This window comes from Phyllostomus discolor, chromosome 1 (genome assembly GCF_004126475.2).
Source record: "Phyllostomus discolor isolate MPI-MPIP mPhyDis1 chromosome 1, mPhyDis1.pri.v3, whole genome shotgun sequence".
Classification (NCBI taxonomy): Eukaryota; Metazoa; Chordata; class Mammalia; order Chiroptera; family Phyllostomidae; genus Phyllostomus; species Phyllostomus discolor.
In genome coordinates this window covers 155165156-155184632 of record NC_040903.2, presented here as the reverse complement: position 1 = coordinate 155184632, position 19477 = coordinate 155165156, and the positions used below count along the sequence as shown (strand labels likewise).

General features: G+C 55.0%; 1 protein-coding gene across 1 annotated transcript; it reads right to left on the bottom strand.

Annotated features, from left to right (window-relative positions):
- Window positions 1–1810: 1810 nt before the first annotated feature.
- On the bottom strand, window positions 1811–19047 carry TYRO3 (TYRO3 protein tyrosine kinase). The gene is made up of 19 exons (XM_028508199.2): window positions 18457–19047; window positions 16577–16760; window positions 16272–16372; window positions 15350–15520; window positions 13785–13871; window positions 12895–13010; window positions 11174–11351; window positions 10383–10528; window positions 9687–9831; window positions 9209–9338; window positions 9027–9127; window positions 8655–8750; window positions 8229–8309; window positions 7676–7768; window positions 7164–7285; window positions 6418–6527; window positions 6096–6255; window positions 5744–5880; window positions 1811–3287 (listed from the first exon to the last, which is right to left on the bottom strand). The coding sequence occupies exons 1-19, from the start codon at window positions 18581–18583 to the stop codon at window positions 2897–2899; spliced, it is 2676 nt and encodes an 891-aa protein (XP_028364000.1). The 5' UTR covers window positions 18584–19047; the 3' UTR covers window positions 1811–2896.
- Between the last annotated feature and the right edge of the window lie 430 nt (window positions 19048–19477).

Below are 19477 nucleotides of genomic sequence, written 5' to 3'. Positions count from 1 at the left end.
CTTTTTCTAGGTCTTATACTTTAATAAAAAGGTCTTTAAAAGTTCCACTATTATCTCCTCCCTCAAACCCCTTGACCAGGCCTGGTTTGGGGAGGAGCAAGGTTCGTGAGGAAAAGATACTAAGCTAGCAGATTATCTACCCCAATTTAATTACTGGTAGATAACTCCCACACACTCATGTCAGAACTCCTGTGCATTTCAAAAGGTGCCTACTATTGACAGCATTCACCCCAAAGATGACATGATCACAATAGAGCTTCAGCGTGCTCTCCAGAGGTGTGGGAGGAGCAAGCAGACTCTACTCTCTGAGTGGGTTTGGAGCCTGGAGCTACCACTCATCAGCTACAATATATAATCTTGGGCCAGTTACACTGCATTTCTTGTATCCCCACTTTATAGGAATGCTCTATGTATTAAATGAGATAGTATACATGAAGTGCTAGGCACAGGGCCTGGCATGTTAGACCACTAATGGACAATTATTTGAGTAAAGATCTCAGTCAGTAACCCCCAAACACTGCCTCACAGGTAATCATCACCTGCGGTTAAGCAGGAACATTCTGAAAGCCACTTCCCTGGAAATAAATTCAGGTGTCGTAATCCCTGTGGGAACCAGAATCTGGAGTGTCAGCAACAGGTTTTTCAGGATACACGCTATGCTTTCAGAAGCACCTGCCTCATTCTATTCCCCTGAGCCAGCAGTGTAACACCTGTGCCCGCCCAGTTTCCCCACAGCTCTCCGCTGAGCTGGGCCTGTTTCTCACGCCTCTGCTGCATGTTCCCAGGACCTTGCTCTGAAAGCTTCTAAACTAAAATTTTCAGGTGGAGATATTTGGAAGCAAACTTCATGCTTTTATTTCTAATCCTCAGGAGGCTCATCATTCTCTTTGCCCACTTTTTCCTAGTTTCCCTGGGCTCTAGCCAACAGCATAAAGGTGAGGACAAGGCCTCACACCCAATGACAGAAAGAGGAGATAGCCAAAGCATGCTCTTTGTCCTTGTTCCAAGATGAAGAATTTTTTCAAAACATTTGTATTTTCTTTTCTTTTCTTTTAAAGATTTTATTTATTTATTTTTAGAGAGGGAGAAAGGGAGGGAGAGGGAGAAAAACAGCAACGTGTGGTTGCCTCTCGAGCCCCCATCCAGGGACTTGGCCCACAACTCAAGCACGTGCCCTGGCTGCGAATCCAACCCATGACCCTTAGGTTCACAGGTCAGCACTCAATCCACTGAGCCACACCAGCTGGGGAAAAAAAATCTGTATTTTCAAAAGGTGGTTAGTTCTAGGTGGTAGACATAGAAGGGGGAGAAACATGGACTTGTTGCTCCATCCATTAATGTACTCATTGGTTGCTCTGGCATGTGCTGACCAGGGATTGAACCTGCAAGCTTGGCGTATTGGAACGACACTCTAACCAATTGAGCTACCCAGACAGGGTGGTATTTAGCATTTTTAAATAGTTCATTTTTTACTGTATTTTTTCCATTACCATTTACCCCCCTTATCCTCTCCACCCACCGCCCTACCCATCCCGGGTATTTAGTACTTTTTAAATGACCTGCATTTTCCCAATTATCTACAATGACTATTTAATACCAGATTCTTTGGGATCTTCTCTAATTACAAAAGCAGTTTGTGCTCAATGCAAAACAACTTTGAAAGCACAAAGGAAACAAAGCTTCCTTAATCACACGTAAAGGTAACAGCTGTTAACATTTTGGCATATGTCTTTTCCAGACTTTTCTCTATGTAGAAATACTTCATTTTGGGGATCTGGAAAAAAAAGGAAACATTTAAGAGACAAAGCCATAGGTTTTTAGTCTTCAATTTTATTTCTGTTTTTAAACAGCATCTAAGGGTTTGGAAATGTCCCTAACAGCAAGGGCCCACCCCATGTGCTTCCCCAGCCAGGGTTGGGGTCCAGGCTCCAGTTAACTCCCCCTCACCCACACCAGCCATCAGGCCTGTTTTCCCTGTATCTCCAGAGACCTGGGACAGAAGAGGGTGTCCAGTTAGAGGGAATGCTGGGACTAAGAGATGCTGCATGGAAGGACTGGGCTCAGACACAGCTGCCTTTGTTAGTCGGAGGATATTTCAGGATTTGGTAGCATGCTTAGACACACTATAAGAGGGCATGAAGAGGGGCTCCTGGTCTCCTCTCTTGCCTCACTCACTGCTGGACAAGCCCTACAGCACCCCTTCTTGCCAGGCTCAGGGCACTGCCCTTACAAATAGGGCAAGTGGCAGCCTGTGGTAATCCAGCATGCCTCACTGTGACCTGGTCAGCTGCACTTTACTCCTGGCCTAGGCAGGGCTGGTAATCAGGAAGGTGACAACAATTCAGACCTGAGAATGTCCCACTGCCTCCTATCACAGGGCTTAGGTCCTGGCTGTACCAACTCTGACCTAAAGGGGAATAATGCAAGGGCATCTCTTTGTGAGGAGGGACAAACCTGGGCAATTAAACCCTAAGCGTGGGCACAGACCTGGGGTTTACAGAAACACCTCAATGCATGCACTGAAGCAGCACGGTAGCTCAGCCAGGAGAGTAAGGGCCCACAGGGCTAGATGTACTCTCCCCCAACTCCTTTCCACACCCATGGTAACCATGGAAACATAACCACCCCCTCCTGCCAGCTGCCTGGGTTTAGACAACCAGGCCTGGCCCACCTCCATGCAGCCGAGGCCCGAACTGAGGAGACCAGGCTGGCCACAGAGTGGCTGCAGGAAGAACTGGGATTGGGTGACTTGGTCAGTCCAGGCTTCCAGCACAGCTTGGGAAGACTACCACAGGAGCCTCCACGCCCTGCTGCCTGGGCTGGTGGGGTCAGATGGGGCTGGGTCAGCCAGCAGAGCTAGCCGCATGGCCCCAGATGCCCTCTCTCTGCCTATGGACTAACAGCTACTGTGGGGCAGTAGGCCTTGCTGCAGCAGCAGTAGCCTCTGGGGCTCGTTGTGGGGGCTTTCTGGCTGCTGCTCCTCCTGCCTGGGCTGCTCAGCTAGACCTCCAGGGCTGAGGATGTACCGATAGTCACTGGGGGTGCCCCCCACTGCCCCCATGTCACTGCCATCCTCAGCCCTGCCAGGAGCCTGGTCCCCACCGGGCAGCTCCAGGCTATGTCCCTCAGCAGGCTCCTCGGCTCTCTCCAGGTTGATGTACAAGGGGTCCTGGCTGCTGGACAGCACGGACAGGTGGCCCAGAATGTTTTCCAGCTCCATTCGCAGGCATGTGAAGCTTGGGCGCTGCTTGGGGTCGGCGCTCCAGCACTGGTACATGAGCTCATACCTGGGGCAGACAGAAGAGTGAGGGGTGGTAATGAGGAGCCAGAAGAAAGGGGAGGCACAGTCGTTTCCACAAAAGCAGAGGGCCCTTAATCATACAAAACCAGGATTTTTTAAAAAATCTTTTTAAAAATTGTACTTATTTATTTTTAGAGAGAGGGGAAGGAAGAGAGGGAGAGAAACAGCGATGCGTCAATGTGAGAGATAAATGGATGGATTGCCTCTCGCACACCCCTAGCTGGGGACCTGGCCGGCAACCCAGGACTGTGCCCTGACTGGGAATCGAACTGGCAATCTTTCGGTTTGCAGGCTGGTGCTCAACACACTGAGATGCCCTAGCCACGGCCAAAACCTGGATTTAAAATTTTTTTTTTAAAGATTTTATTTATTTATTTTTAGAGAGGGAAGGGGGGGAGAGAGAGAGAGAGAGAGAAAGAGAGAGAGAAATATCAATGTGTGGTTGCTGGGGGCCATGGCCTGCAACCTAGGCATGTGCCCTGACTGGGAATCGAACCTGCGATGTCTGGTTCGCAGCCCGCACTCAATCCACTGAGCTATGCCAGCCAGGGCGATTTAAAATTTTTTTAACTTAACACATTTGTGTACAGGGCTTACCATCATGTATCAGGGACTCTTCTCACAACACCCCTCTGAAATAAGGGGTCCCCACTTTACCAATGTGGGAACTGAAGCGTAGAGAGGATAAAAACCTTGGCTAAGGTCACACAGGCAATTGGAAGCTAGGTGGGCTGGGCCCAGAGTCCCCTCTATTCTTCTTGGAAGGAAGTACTAGCAGTGTCTGTCTGTCAGAACAGCCTGGAATGAGGACTTTGACATCCACCCTCTGTCCTAAATCCCCAGCTCCTCAGGCAGTCTTAAATCCTCTTTATTCACCAGCACCTTTGAGATCTGAAGAGAGCTTCCAGCCCTCTTCCCCTGGCAGGAACACTTTCGAAACACAGCCTCAGGAGCCTTACGGATTCCCTGAGGTTCTACCCTGCTCCTAAGGCATGCCTCAGGCTGAGGAAGGAAAAAAGAACTGACGGGAAGGGGCTGAGACCAGATTAGTCAAAGACAGCAAAGGCCTGACTCTCTTCCCTATGCCTACAAAAAAACCTCCCAACACTCGCCACACACCAGCAGCCTTCCTGACAGGGGCCCCCAATGGTGGGGGAGCCGTGCCAGACACTGAGTGGGCCGTGGGAATGGTCTGGGGCCAAGGGTCTGTGGCCAGGCTGAGACACATTCTCAAGGCTGTGCTGGGAGCCAACTGGCGCCTGTCCACCAGGCTGCCTGGTGGGAGGCCAGCGTCCGCCCACCCTCTATTGACAACACTAGCTCCAGCCCAGGAGACTAAGCCAGGGGCTGGTCCCCACTGCCCAGCAGACTCGCTGCAGCTCCAGGCCAAGGCAGGCTGCAGCCCAGCTTGCTGCCCCTGCCAGGCCCTGGGCTCTGCTGAATGAATGGGAGGGGTAGCCTGGTCCGTGACTCTGATTTGTCTCTTACCTACAGTCCAGGCTCAGGGCACTTCGAACCCCTGCCCTAGAGAAAGAGGACCCCACCATTCAGGCTCAGCCTTCCGCTACCTGTCCACATTCCCGGACCGCTGGAGGTCCAGTTCCACAGCAAGAGAGGTAATCCTCCTCTAATCCTATGAGTAAAAGACTATTATGTATCATCCCCATTTTGCAGAGGAGGAACTGGGATTAAAGAGGTTAAGTAACATGACCAATGTCACACAGCTATTAAGTAAATGAGTTGGGGTTTGAACCTAGATCCCTGTCATTGTAGAATATGTGCCTCCTACCCCTCACGCCCTCTGTGATTTGTCTGTTCTAGTGTTATTCCCTCACCCCACGCAAGCCAGAGTGTTCCTGGGCCCCCAGAGGACCTTTTCACTTGTACCAGCGGGACAGAGTCCCTCCACCCCCCTAAGAGGCCAAGACAAGGAAGGAACTTAACCTCCCATCCCCCACACCCCCTCCTTGTCAGGCAAGGAATGTGGTGGAGCAGTTGTTTCCTTGTCGCCCCGCCCCCAGGTGCAGCCCTCTGGCAGAGGGAGGGACCGCTCTGCTTGCCTCAGGGGTCTCAGACTGGGGGGGGGGGGCGGGGGCAGGGGAAGGGAGGGGAAAGGTGGCAGGGAAACCTGTACCTACTGCTGCTCAGCCCCGTAACCTCTGCCCTCTGGGTTCCTGGTTCTCCCTGGAAACTGGAGAAAACAGTGACAGGAAAAGGCTGGAGTAAGAAATATGAGAGAGGAAGGGAGGAAAGAAAGAAAACAAGGAAGTGGTAGGTGAAGAAGTTTGGGGTGAAGGCCAGTCTTCCCTCTAATGAACAACAAGGACCATTTTTTTAAAAAAGGTCTACTCGAGGTTCTGACTGGCTCGGCAGCTGTGGTTCAGTCGTCCGCAGAAACCCAAATTCCTGTTTCCTCCCGTAACCCCCTTCCTGGGCACTCACACGTCCTCCATGCAGTCTGGAGGCTGTTTCAGGCGGTTCCCGCCGATGAGGTAGTTGTAAATCTCAGCATTCTCAATGCCAGCATATGGTGTCTGCCCACGAGTCATGATCTCCCACATGGTCACCCCGAAGGCCCACTGCAACCAAGTCGAGACGAGAAGGTGTCACTAGGCTTCCTGAGCCACACAGAGCCCCTGCGGCAAGCACATCTTGGGGTTCAGGGGCCTCGTACAAGGCTGCCGAGGCCCAGAGCGCTGACCTGGCTGGGCCCTTGAGGATCCTACAGGCCCACCCACACACCAGTCCACACCACTTGCATTACCACCAAGCCTCACTGTGCCACCACACTCACCACGTCACTGTGCACAGTGTACAGGTTGTCGGCCAGGCTCTCCAGGGCCAGCCACTTGACAGGCAACTTGGAGGCACAGCCCTGACGATAGTAGTCCCCGCTGTAGATCTTCCGGGACAGCCCAAAGTCGGCCACGCACACAGTCATGTCTTCTGCCAGCCTAAGAGGAGTATTGAAGGATGGGGTCTTGCTGGCAGCCTGACTAGGTTCCCAAGCTGTCCCCTCACCTAGCAGATACTGCCCTGGGCGAGAGCTGACAATTAGCTAGCTCCTCCAGGCACTAGCTACTCCCTCCCAGTCCAGGCCTCCAGAATTCACATACATGCAATTCCGAGCAGCCAGGTCTCGGTGGATGAAGTTCCGGGAGCTCAGGTACTCCATGCCGCAGGCAATGTCCACCATGAACCGAATCAGGGTCTGCAGGGGCAGGTTCTGGTGGGCAGACAGAGCAAACTCAGCCTGGATCTGTCTACCCAGCCAGGGCGGCGTAAATGGGGTTCCTCGGCCAGAAAGCCTAAAGACTGTCCTTGGAATCACTGAAAGGAAAAAAGTAGAGGGGCTCCCCAAAGCAAGGAAGCTTTGGCAAATCTTCCAGAGCACCCCAAGTGATTCCCCCAACTGGGGATTCCACAGGCCTCTTCTCCGAGAAAGGGTCCTTGCCCAGCCTAAAATTCCCAGCAAACATAAATAATCAAACTTGACGAATACTATATGATTTCCCTCATATGTGGAATCTAATGAACAAACTGAACAAACAAGCAAAATAGTGACAGACTCACAGAGAACAGGCTGACAGCCCTGGGGTGGGGCACTTAGGGGGTGGAGGGATCAAGCAAAAAGGAGAAAGAACTCATGGACATGGACAATAGTGTAGTGATTGCAGCAGGAGAGAGTAAAAGGGAGATAAATGGTAATGGAAAAAATTAAAAAAAAAAAAAAGTCAAATTCAAAGTAAAAAAAAAAAGCCTTCTCCCAACCAGTTCAATTGGACCTCTCTATCCAGACAACCTCTCTCCCAGGGTCTCCATCCCTTTCCTACTCCTGGTCACCCCCACCCCCAGCACTCACAAAGGGGTTCTCCCCAATCCGGGAGGCAAGCAGGAAGGCGTGCAGGTCCCCGTGCTTCATGAAGGGCAGGATGACCATGGGGATGGGGAGACGGCCTTTGGCCCTGCTCCGGAGGCTGACCCCTGGGAACAAGGGAGAGTCAGGAGCGGGTCACAGAGAGGTCAAAGGGTGGCTCAGGCGTTGGCATGAGCCCCCGCCTCTACTACCTCTTTCCCCAGAAATTCCACACAGGCCTGGTGACCACGCGGGATGGACTGTGGCTACCCCCAGATCTCTGGAGCATCCTCTCTGTCCCCTCCTCCTCCTTCACGTGCAGACTTTCAGTACAGGGCCTGCAAACTAAACTCCTTACCTGGAGTCTGAGCAGATTTCAGCCAGGACCTCCTAGCTGTTTTGCCATCTGCTTGCTTATCAGGTAAGGCCGAACCTCACTCCCTCAGGCTGCCCTCCCACCTTTGGGGAACACAGTTCTAGCCTTATTTTGTGTCTGCCTCCCCTAAGAAGGGGCTCACCCACAAGCTTGGCCACATGTGGGTGGTCGAACTCCTTCATGCAGGCCGCTTCCCTGAGGAACTCTTCAATGTCGCTCGAGGCAATGATGTCAGCTGGGGGAGAACGATGGGAGGGAGGGAATGAAGAAGATGTGTCCCCAGTTCTGACCCGAGAGGCTCTTAAGGGTTGTCTTTCAGATATCCTGGGCTTCCCAGGGGGCCCATGAGACAGTCTGGCCATGGGCAGGAGAAATCCTGACACGGCCCTGGTGCTCTCTAAGAATTTCTCCACTCGCTGATGCCTTCCCTTTGGACAGCCCAGCAGCTGGACCAACCGCAGCTTTCATCACTCTGCGTGAGCCCAGAGGGCAGTCTCCGCTGCCGGCAGACAGCAAAGGCTGGGGCATGAATGTGTGTGGGCTCGTGCCTGTGAGTTAGTCACGTGGTATCTCAGTTAGTGCTGACTAACTCTCCTCGGAAAGCCCAGGGGCCCAGCAGCGCCTGCTTTAGGATCAGTCGCCCCTTTAATCCTCCCAAGCGATGCCCTACTCCCCATCTGCTACTCTCCACTCACCTTTCAGCATCTTCACAGCCACTTTCACAAATGAGCCATCCTCCTGCTTCAACTGGGCCTCCCGCACTGAACCAAACTCTCCTACAAACCAGTCCAAATGTGGTCAGGAGTCCCCTCACCCTCTTGTTCTCCCCTCCCAGGCCTCCCAGGTGACCCTCCATAGGGACACAAACGCATTAGCCCCTGGGGCCACTGGCGGAGGCTCCCTCATCCACGGCCAAACCACAGCATGCTGGGAGTAACTCCTCAGCAGTGCTCCCTGTCCCCAGCTGTCATTTCCCCAAAGACCCCAAACTCGGGAGTTTGCGAGCACTTCCTCTTTATGGGAGCTGACCCAAATCCACACCCTCAAAGGGATGGGAGCAACCACACACACCCAGACACAGCAAACTCCACCCACACCAACCCCTGCACAGCCCCGCACACCTTTGCCCAGCATGCGGCCCAGGGTGAACTGCTGCTCCGGGATGAGCACATCCTCCAGTTTGTCCTTCAGTTCATCACTGATGCCCAGGCTGTCCACTGGTGGGGAGGGGCGGAGAAAAGAGAGGGACTCTGGTTCCTAACCCCAACCCCAGCCTGCCTCCTCCACCCCAGACTCCAGCCACGGAGCAGAGACGAGGTTAGGTTGGCTCTCCCACAGCTAGAATGGCGACTTCCACAAGGTAATGTCTGTGTGTCTTTTCCATACTGTGTGCTTGGGACTCATCATATTGGTCAAATTAATGAATTAGTAAAAGGAACACAGATGGGGTGCAAGGTACCCCATGCTGCCCACGTAGATTCCCCACCACTCACACGTGGCCTCAATGCGTTCAGGCCTTTCCCGATTGAAGGACCGGGCTGCCCGGAAGTGAACGGCTGGCTCTCCTCGGGCCATGACACTGTCGAAGGCTTGCCTAAGGGGAAAGCCAGGACGCAGGGTTGGCCCCAGGCCTTCAGTCACCCTCTGGCTCTGCCTCTGTGTCCCTACCCCTTACCCGAAGCGTGTCTCCTTCCGCCTCTTTCGAAGCAGGATGAGAGCCAGGGCGGCGGCCGTCACCAGGGCTGTCAGCACGCCCAGGACCACAGGCACCCAGGACGTGCGGCTGTGGGGAGGGCCCTGCTGGCCTGTGGGAGACACAGGCGTGAGGCAGGCTAACGCCGAGGGGTCCCTTTAGAGCTTTCCAATGATGGCCATCTGGCCTGGTCAAGAGACTCAAGCCAATTAAGGTGCCAAGTAGAAAGAGGCTCCACACGAAGTCCTGAGAGCCCCTACCCTGTCAGTGACGTGCTCTGGCAGTTGGGACCTGAGGCACAACCAGAGAACGAGATGCAGTATAAGTACTGGCCCTGGCCTCAACCGTTTGACCCCGAGTCCTTGGGCCTGTTGAGAGGTAAGGTGCTGCCAGCCTCCTCCCACCAGTCTAGGGCGCCCTTGAAAGCCCTCATTCTGTCCCCTCCCTCTACTGGCCTCACCTGCGTGGTCATGAGACGGGACCACCAACGGCTGACTCCAGGGCCCACAGCCAACTGCATTGGAGACACACACGCGCACCATCAGGTCCTTCTGGGGATCCCAGACTGTCAGGTTGGCCCAGGTGCCCTCCACTATCAGTTCACCCTGCAGCCAAGAAAAGCCCCATCTCACACTGAGTCTGAGGAAAAGGCCTCCAGCTGGGGCCTGAAGGCAGAAAAAGGTCTAACTAGGAACATGGGAGCCTAGAGGCACTGGGCTCAGAGGTTGCAGGAACACGACCTGCTGGGAGTGATCACATTCCTGCTCCGGGCTGCAGAGGCCCCTCGGGAACACAAACAAGGCTCAGTCCCAGGAATGCAGCAGTGGGGGATGGGAGGGAACTGGCCTGAGGATAATAAGGCCTTATCTGTGCCCTCCCCCAGGCTGTGCAGAAATGTGCTTCCTGCTTTACAATCGAAGTAGCCAATGGATGCAATCCTAACAGCAAACATAATCCAATAAGAAGTGTGGCCTGCAGGGGAAGGTGGGAGAAGTGGGCTCCCTGGGGTGGTGGGAGGCCCAGCCCACCAAGGCCAGCCCCACCCACAACCATTCTGAAGCCAGCTAGCAGGCTTTAGAGCCCTGAAGGGTGGTGACACAAGGACACTCAAAACCTGCAGGCTTTGGTCTTCCCTTACCTGGGTTCCTTCCCTTACCTGGGTTCCGTTGTCTTGAACCCAGGACAGTTTATAGGGTCCCAGGGGGCTTTCGGAAGGGCCCTCAGGGATCACTTCTTCCCACTCCAGGATGAGGCCTGAGTCTGTGCGGATGGCATGGAGGTTCTGGGGAGCACTGGCTGGGGCTGCATCCAAAGAGAGAAGGTTACTAACAGCCCCGCCCTTCTCACCACCACTATCCCAGGCAGGCCTCCGGAGCCAACTCCCAAGAACTAAACAGCGCAGAGAGCAATGGGTAGGGGAAAGCTGGCCTCCCAGTCCTGACTGCTCTCGCCCTTGTCCTGGGGAGGAGGGCTGAGCAGTGGCAGCTCCCCTGCTACGCAGAGTGTTCTCTTAATGGCCTTGGTGACTGCCTCAGCCACATCCTTCACGACTCCCATCACAGTCCTGTCAACCCCCTTGCAATCGCTAGAGAACTCAAACGAGTTCCCGCCATGAGGTCTTTGCACTCACTGTGCCCTCTTTCTGCAGTGATACCCACCAAGCATGGCTCCTTCTTATCAATCAGACCTAACCCTGGGGCACTCTCCTTATCTGACCTTACTTTGCTCATTTGTACCACTTACCAGACGAGTGCTGCGGGGTATGAGGGCGTGGGGTTAGGATTTATCTAGTTCATAAGTAGGCTGCAAGTCATCAGTAAGTGTTTGCCAAATGGTGCATCAGCTCCCTTTGATAGTTCCTCTCCCAGTCAACTGAGCTCAGAACTGGAGCCCAGACAGCCCCTCCCTTGCTCCAGCCTTATAGCCACTCTGCTGAGAGTGCCTTACCCAGACCCTTTGTCCGAAAGGGCACCCAGTCAGCATACGGAGAGGGCCCCAAGGCATTGGCACAGCGCACCCTGAGGCTGTAGTTGGTGGCAGGTGCCAGGTCCCGGAGAAGGCAGGTAAAAGGTGGCACAGGGACCACGACAGCCAAGACCTCCCAGCCTTCTGGGGCCTGCGTCACCTACAGAGAATCAGAAAACTAATGATGTAGAGACAGAAGATGGGATAGACATGGGGGGGGGCCCTTGAGCAAATGCCCTCTCTAAGCCTATCAGCTATCACAACCCACCGCTTCCCACCAACCCTCCCCCCTTCACTTTACTTTACTAGGAAGAGCAGGTCATTCTAGGCAAAGGCAGCAGCTCCACGCCTTTACAAATGCTGCTGCCTTTGCCTAGAATCACCTGCTCTTCCTAGTAAAGTCCAGCTCACCCTTTAACACTCAATACAAATACCACTTTCTCTGTGAAGGCCTTTCTCAACTACTCCTGACAAAATTCATGCCCCTTCGTGCTTGGCACATGACTTGGCCACAGTCGTGGCCACTTACTGTGACTGTACGCCAGCCGGGTCAGAGTCTCAGAGCTCCAGGACAGAGTCACTGGGAGCCTGGGGGCACCATGAACGGGGCCTTCACCCCCCATTTGGGGAGTCCAAGGCAACAGTACAAGTGGAGACCCATGTCCCATATAGCTAAATATTTAAATGTTATAAATCAACTAACAAAGCTGTTAAATAAAATACCAGAATATTTTCTATGTTAATGTACTGACAGACAAAGCTTCAAAACAACCTGGAAGGTTTGCCTTTATAATCCTCCAACTCCTTGGACGCCCAGGCCAGAACGTGGCGTCAGGATCTGCACCGTGAGGGCTGTCACGTGCACAGGGTGGAAATACTGCCCGACACCCTTCCCCCCCCACAAACGGCTGCCCTTTGGACACAGGCGTACATTCCATACCCCATCAGGAATGGATCAGGGAAAAGGCCCACCAAGCCCAGAAGCAGACTTAGCACAAGACAAGGAACCCTGAGCATCTCGAGTATGGTGGGGTGTGGTGGCTGGGGGAGGGAGGGGCTGTCCTCACGATCTGGGTGGGCATGCCCCACTTGCCCTGGGACAAGGGTGCGGGGGTGCAGCCAAAGGAGGGCCAGAGTGGGGTTGTCTGAATGGTGCAGGGTAGAGCTAGGGCCTCTCTTGCCTGGAGGAACTGTCTAGAACAGTTTCCAAGGTGCTCATTACACATCTTTTGATTAAACATCTGAAAATAAATAAGCCTGTGTCACCTCTCATTTTTAGTATCACGTTATCCAGGTTTTCCCTCTCTGGGGCTGAGAACTCCTAGTGCCTTTGTTCCCTCTGGCATGAGCGAGGCGCAAGGCATGAGAGTGCAGGTATCAGATAAATCAAAGGTTTGGGTTTTCATCAGCATAAGACAAACCCTTCCAGACATCCCAAGTTTGCTCTAGTGATTCGCTTTCCAGTCTGAAGAATGCATGGGTTTCAGCCAATCGGCATAGTCGCTTTGGTTACCAGAGCACCCTACGATAAGAGGCAGCAGCCTGGACAGTTCTTGGTAAGGTAATGACACCCGAATACACTTGGAGACAAGCCTCATGGGTGAGTCTAGTGCTACCCAATGCAATACCACTGGCCACAAAGTGCCACTGAAGCAGCCAGAGTGAACGTGGCCAGGAGAGTCCGCCCCGCCCTCTCAGTTTACCTGGACTGTGCAGGACTGGAGCACGGCTCGGCCGTCAGCACCAGGTGTCCAGGCCACACTGGCATTGCTGCTGGAGAGCTTTGTCACCGTGATGTTGAAGGGGGCTGCAGGCAGTGCTGTGGGTAGGAACTCAGAGTCAGTGCCCCGGAGTTCGGTGCCCAGGACATGAGTGGAGGGGACAGAAGGCATCAGAGTCAAGCCTCAAGTCCCTCCCTAGGGTCTGCCCCCCACAAACTGAAGATGCCTACTTAGCACTCCCGGAACCACAGCACTATACAAGCCATGCAGCCAGCAGGAGGCAGGTGCTCACACCCAAGAGAGTGCCCAGGCTGTGGGGAGGGGCTACCTCTCCCTGAACCAGGGGCCCTGGGTATAAATCCAAGGAAAAGGATGACAGTGGGTGAATGTGGAGGGCAGGCAGTACCTCAGCCTTGGGAGAGGTAGCCCCTGCAGTCACAGCCCATTCTCCACAAGCTGGATCTCCCCCACTTCCCTCCCTCTGTGCACACACAGCCCTTTGGGTTCCTCTAGCATCCTGCCAGGCTGTTTTCCCCTCCCCCACTCCCTCCACAGGGGCTGGCAGAAGCAAGGTTGGGCCTGAGCCTTGACCATCTCCCGCTGGCACTCTCTTCTCCTCCCGCCCTCCCAAGGGCTCTGCTTCATGATGGGAAATCTGCTGTGACGTCAAGTTTCTATTCTCATCTCAGCCTCGGCAGGGTCTCAGGTGCTCCCACTAGGAATGGAGCTATGCCAATTAACCCCTCATCCCTCAGATCCCAGCAGGATTGAGAAGAGCTGAAATACCCAACAATTCTGCCTTTCTCCACTGCTGGACAGCTCGCCAAGAATGCCCCTGTCTCACCTACCCTCTCTCCCCACAGTTCTCCTACCTTGAAGATGTACAGTAGCTGGGCGAGAAGAGGCCAGGCCTTTCAGGTTGTGAGCTTCACAGGAGAACACAGTGCTCCGGGTCACCCCTGGGGCAGGAAAACTTCGGTCAGCACCCACCCCACCCCCATGCAGCAACTCCCACTCAGTCTGGGATTGGGGAAGGTGGTTACTTAGGCTCCAGAACTTAATATCCCAGAAGTCCCTCCAGCCAAAGGGGCTACATAGCCGAGTACGGCAGAACGAACAGGGACTTTGGAGTCTAAGGGGCCTGGGTATAAATCCAAAAGCTGGGGTTCTGCCTTCTCATCTCCCAAATGGGGGGGGGGGGCTGTTGAGCACCAAATATGTCAAGTGCATGGCACACAGTAAGCCCTTGAGAGATGTAGTACCACCCCTCCTACTTCAATCCCATCCCCCAAATACAGCGCAAAACTGCCTCCCTCTTCTGGTCACTCCTTTATTGCATACTCCAGAGCCCTTCTCCATCTGCTCCGTGCCATGGCATTGCCGTGTCTGCAGATTCTTTGCTTTGCAACAGTTCTTGGCTCCCTATGCATGTGTCTTGTCTCTAATTCCTTGGGGGCTGGACAGATGGCTGCTAGTTCTTTTGTATTCCTTCCATCCCCCGTGGTGCCTAGCACAGTGTGGTGTGTGGAGTAGGTGTTCAGTGAGTGCTTATTATCAGGCCAGCTGCCTGAGGGTCCCAACCAGGCACATCTGGAGAGAACGAAACCCAAGCTCCCTTCTGATCTGCTCCAACCCAGCACCTCCTGAATAGGTCCTGCCCTTGTTTCCAACAGGTCCTGCCGTCCACCTCTTCTCAAGATCCACACCACTAGGGAACTTGGTAGGTCAGAGCCCGTCCCTCCCACCGGCCAGTCCCTGAGACCAACCTCAAACAACAATCTTTTTTTGGCCAGTTCAAGCCTCCACCAGAAACATTAACTTTGTTTCACAAATACATTGAGCCCCTCAACCACATGAGGTACATGCCCTAGGATCTTGGGGTCCAGGCAGGAGTGCAGGTGCAAATGCTTTTGGTCTAACTGTGCGGAGGTATGCAGAGTTGTTTAGGAAAACAATGCAGGGGCCGCTAGGAGAGGAGGCCCTGTATTTTTGTGCTGTCCTCCCCTCCCCGTTTTCCTTCCCTCTACGTTTCAGCCTGAGACGCTCATCTTCTAGGCAAGTCTGCCAGACACTCCTCCTAGCTCTGTGTGGGCTGGTTCCTGGCTCCTTCCCTCGGGAGAAGTGGGGGTGGAGGAGGAATGGGTGCCCCTGAACCTACCCAATGCACCTCCAGCGCCAGCTGTACACAGCCTGCACTATCGTGAACCAGGGAAAAAGGCTCCAGCATCCTCCTTAGGCACACACAGCAGGATCAGCATTAATCTGCCCACCCGACCAGCCTAGCACACCTGACTAATGAGCTAAGCAATGGTGCAGCGCACGTACCCAGGCATCAGGGTTTGCTCCGGACACTCACAACAGCAAACAGTAATTTAAACAGATCTGAACTCTGCCAGCCTCACCACCCCTACTCAAAGCCCCTCCTAAGCTTGCTCACCTGTTACATTTAAAACAGAAGGAGAGGGAGCAGGTCCCCCAACCTTCGTGTGTTCTCTCCACCAGATAATGGTAACAGGTTCAGGGGGACCCACGGCCTCACAAGACAGTTGGAAAGGGGCATTGGGTGGTACCGCCAGATCGTTCGGCTGCACAGTGAAAAATGGCACACCTAGGGAGAAAAGGGGCATGGGGAATGAGACTTGCCACCTCTCAGCTTCCAGCTGCCCAACCCGCAAGTTTGCTACCATCTGAAGCTCTCTCTGCATAAGGTCCCACGGGCCCTTACGACTGGGTCAACTGCAGAACAGCACCTGGCTTGACAGAAGAGCTCTTCTTTGCCCCCCTTAGGAATATCCTCTATGCTGTCCCTTTGGGCAAGGCAGACTCTCCCTTCCCAGACCTGCTCTGATAGCCCTTCTCTGAGCAAGGAGCAAGAGATGGGGCAGAGGGTGGGGAGCTGGGGGAAGGGCAAAAAGGGAGAAGTGGGCGGGAGCTTGAGCAGAGTTCTGTTGGCAGGACCCAGATCCAGTTGAGAGCCCTTTGTTACTTTCTTAGTCACTTTGTTTTCCTGGGCTGAACAGCTCTGAGCTCTCACAGCTGCAGAGTCGTCGTCCCCTCCCCCACTTCTACCCCTCCTGGCCTGGCCATTTGGCAAAACAGGGTCCAGCCCAAATGGGTGCTTCAGGCTTGCTGTTCAGACAACTGAAAATGACTTGCATCCCATAAGTTGTGAGTCCTAGTTGCGCCCTTGGTTCTCAAATACCCAGACTCCAGCGGGTACGGTCTTCCGATGTCGGGGTGGGCCTGGAGCCTGGTACAATCAGGCTCCAGAAGGCACTGAGCCAGCTTTCCTCCATTGAGCTTTCTTTTCCAGAGGTGTAGTCACCAGCGACAGCCAACATGCCCATGTTCCTCCTCACCTTCTACTGTGAGCGACATTGGCGGGGAAGTCTTGGTGGCACCCCCGTCCTCCACCTGGCACCAGTACTGGCCTGCATCAGAGCGCTCCGCTGACTTCAGGCTGTGGAAACAGGACACCAGGCTCACCTCCCAGGGTCATGGGAGGTAGCTCTGCTGGGCAGACTCAATACGTTCAGCCTGCCCAACTTCTGGAAGTTTCCACAGGTTGCCAAATAAAGAACCACAGACCTCTGGGCATCCGCACTGCTCCCAGCTCCCCATGTCCCCAGGCTGGCATCCCACACCTTCCCCCACAGTGCTGCACCTGAGGAAGCCGATCCAGTGCTGTTCGCTGATTGAGACGTACACCTGATCCAGGCCCTGGACCACAGTCCCATCCTTCATCCACTGTATGTCAGGATCCTCCATCCCCTCCAGACTGCAGTTGAGACTCACTGGCTGCCCCTGAGACACTGTCAGCTTCACCGGGGCCCCCATGAACTTCAGGCCTGTGAGGTGGGAAGGAGAATGTGTCAGCCAGCTTGAGAGGTCCCCGGTCTCTGGAAATAGCCCCTATCCTCTTCTGGAATCTAGCTTCTGTGTCAGAGGGCTCATTCTCAGCCAATGGCCAAGGAAGCAGAGGCAAGACAATGTGGAAGGGCTGTGGGTAGGGGTAAAGACTGACTCTCCAGGCACCATTTCTGCCACTGCCAACTTTCCCCCAGTGCTAAAGAACAGACCTCTGCCCCATACCTCCCTGTTGGGCAAAGTTAAGTTCAGGCCCAAAAGGCAAAAAGAAGGCAAACCAAGCTGAAAGAGTGAGGTGTTCTTGTACACCTGGGGCAGGTACTGCCCAGGGAAAGGCTGCTGTATCCAGCCAGTGCAACAGGCAGCCACTTCTCCACCCAAGGTGTGAGCCCAGGCCTCCGCCACTGCTGGCAATCCCCTGCACCCCACCCAGGCAAAAGAAAGGAGGCTAGGGAAGGAAGGAGGGGGGTGCTCCCCTGAAGCTCAGAACATATGGCTGCAAAACCACGTCAGATCAAACACATGGCAGCCTTCCTGGCAGCTGCCTGCTCTATTAATACCTGAATGTGTGCAGTGGTGGGTGCTAGGAAGGTAGGAGGTGGAAGGGAGAGGGGGGGCCCTGAATGGGGAGCACAAGCCCCCTGAGCTACTGTCATACCAAACAGAAGCCACCCTCTGAACACTACCCTCTACAGACACACACACACACACCCCTCCTGGTCTCCTCTGAACTATCCACATCTCTGAAATCCAGTTCTGCATCTTCCTACTCTTTGCTGTGTGACTCTCTAGTCAAATCCTGGACTCTCTGATCCTGAGACACACGCCTTTCAGATTGTAAATACTTTTCACTGTTTCCTTTCCCTTCCCTGAGAGTCGGCAGGGAGTGCTGTCTCAAGAGAAGGTGCCAGCTCAGTGCCAGCTGCTCGGCCTGTGTTTCTCCTTACTCCCTTCAGCCGGTCAGGATCAGTCACAGGGCAAGGAGGGAGAGGCTCACCCTCCATACACACCCAGCAGTCTCGGGTGCGGAGAGTAAACTTGAGGATCCAGGGTGCTGCACGGAGCACTGCTGTGACTGGCAAATGCCCCCGTCGCTATGTGGGAACACAAGGCTAACCCCCACAAAGACTCCTGACCTCGCACCCTCTCCAACACGCCAGGCTTCGGGAAGCTCAGCGGGCACAGAAACCAGAGTCTGCCCAGACGTTTTCCGTGAGCCGGCACCTTCATAGCCCCTGTGCCTAAATGGTGCCTCTTGGGTGCTCAGCCCCAGCCCCAGTGATTTCAGAGAAAGACCACAGTGCGTGGCGTGGGCAGAATGGGGGTCCCCAGGACTGGAAGGGGAGAGCAAACAACTAGGAACACAGAGGTGAGAAGATCCAGTCCCAAACACCCCCGCTGACCATTCAGCACACTGCCCCACTCCTTTCCTTTCCACCCCACCAGAAGAGCCCCAGACGAGAGAAAGTTGGGGGTGGGGGCCCCGAGATCCGACTGCGAACACACCGCTACTGCCCCTCCCCCAGTCCCCAAACCTCGGCCTTCCAGCTTTGGCCCCCCCACCCAAATCTCCTGCCCGCCCAGGCCCGGGGTTCGCCGGGCTGTGATGCCTGACTCCGACGCGGCCGCGCCCCTCCGCAGCCCCTGCTTCGCGCCGCCTCCCGGGCTAGCTCTTACCCTCGGCCACCGGCTCCGGGAGCAGAAGAGTGGCCAGACCCGCCAGCAGCAGTAGCTGCAGCAGCGGCGGCGGCGGCCGCGGGAGCGGCGGGAGCCCCGACCGCCCCATGCTCCGCCTCAGCGCCATCGGCGGCGACGCCGCACCATGCCGGGCCCGGCCGGCGAGTGACCGGGAGGGAGTGAAGAGGGAGAGGGAAATGAGGAGGAGGAAGGGGAGAGGAGGGCTGAGGGAGGCGGGGGCGGGAGCCGGCTGGGGGCGGTGCTGGGCCCGCGCTTCCGAGACCCGCGCCCGCAGAGACTAGCGGCGGCCGCCGTCAGCGGCGCGGGGTCCCCGGGGCCGCTCCTGGACCACCGCACTCCTTCCACAGCCGTCGCCGCCGCTGATTCATGTTCTTCTCCGAGCCGCCGCCTCCTCCCTACTCCTCCCGCCTGCAGCCGGAGCTCGTACCGCCCCCCCGCGGGGCCCCGGGCGGCTTGCTCCGAGCGCCAACCTGGCGGTTGTCAGACTCGTCTCTGGCTTCTGGCCGATCACCACCCTGGCCAGCACCCCCTGCCCCAGCTACCTCAATGCCGAACCCGAGGATCTGAGTGGGTCCCTGGATGGCACCTCAGCCACGCCCCTCCTTTCCCAAATACACTCCAGAATCTTTTCAAACCCAGCACTCCTGATCCTTCCCTCAAACCCTTGCTAGAAGCCTCTACCACACACCAACTTTTGTCCACATTCTGATCCTGAAAACCCAGCACCGGCTTCTCAGGATATAAAGCATTTCAATGTCCTAGACACTTCCAACCATCGGGACCCCCGAAATTGTGACTCAGGGCTCCCCCCACAGGATCTACTAGCACTTCTTCATGTCTCTTTCCTGAGACTTTCACCCAAATTCCCCAACTGGTGCTCCATTCCCCACCCCTTCATTTCCAAGATCTTGGGCCTTAAGCCTTGAGTTTTCCAAGCTCTTCTGGTAATCCTCGGGTTTTATTTGCTAGGCTAAAGTCCAGTGACCATATCTTCGGGGGG

What these genes read in the sequence shown, in the direction of transcription:
- TYRO3 (XM_028508199.2), bottom strand. Translation starts at nt 18,583, where the DNA reads ATGGCGCTGAGGCGGAGCATGGGGCGGTCGGGGCTCCCGCCGCTCCCG. An exon ending in TCCAGTCCTGCACAGTCCAG is followed by an intron (nt 11,352 to 12,894) that starts GTAAACTGAGAG and finishes GATTCTCTGTAG; the next exon opens with GTGACGCAGGCCCCAGAAGG. An exon ending in CCAGACTGCATGGAGGACGT is followed by an intron (nt 3,288 to 5,743) that starts GTGAGTGCCCAG and finishes TGTCTGCCCCAG; the next exon opens with GTATGAGCTCATGTACCAGT.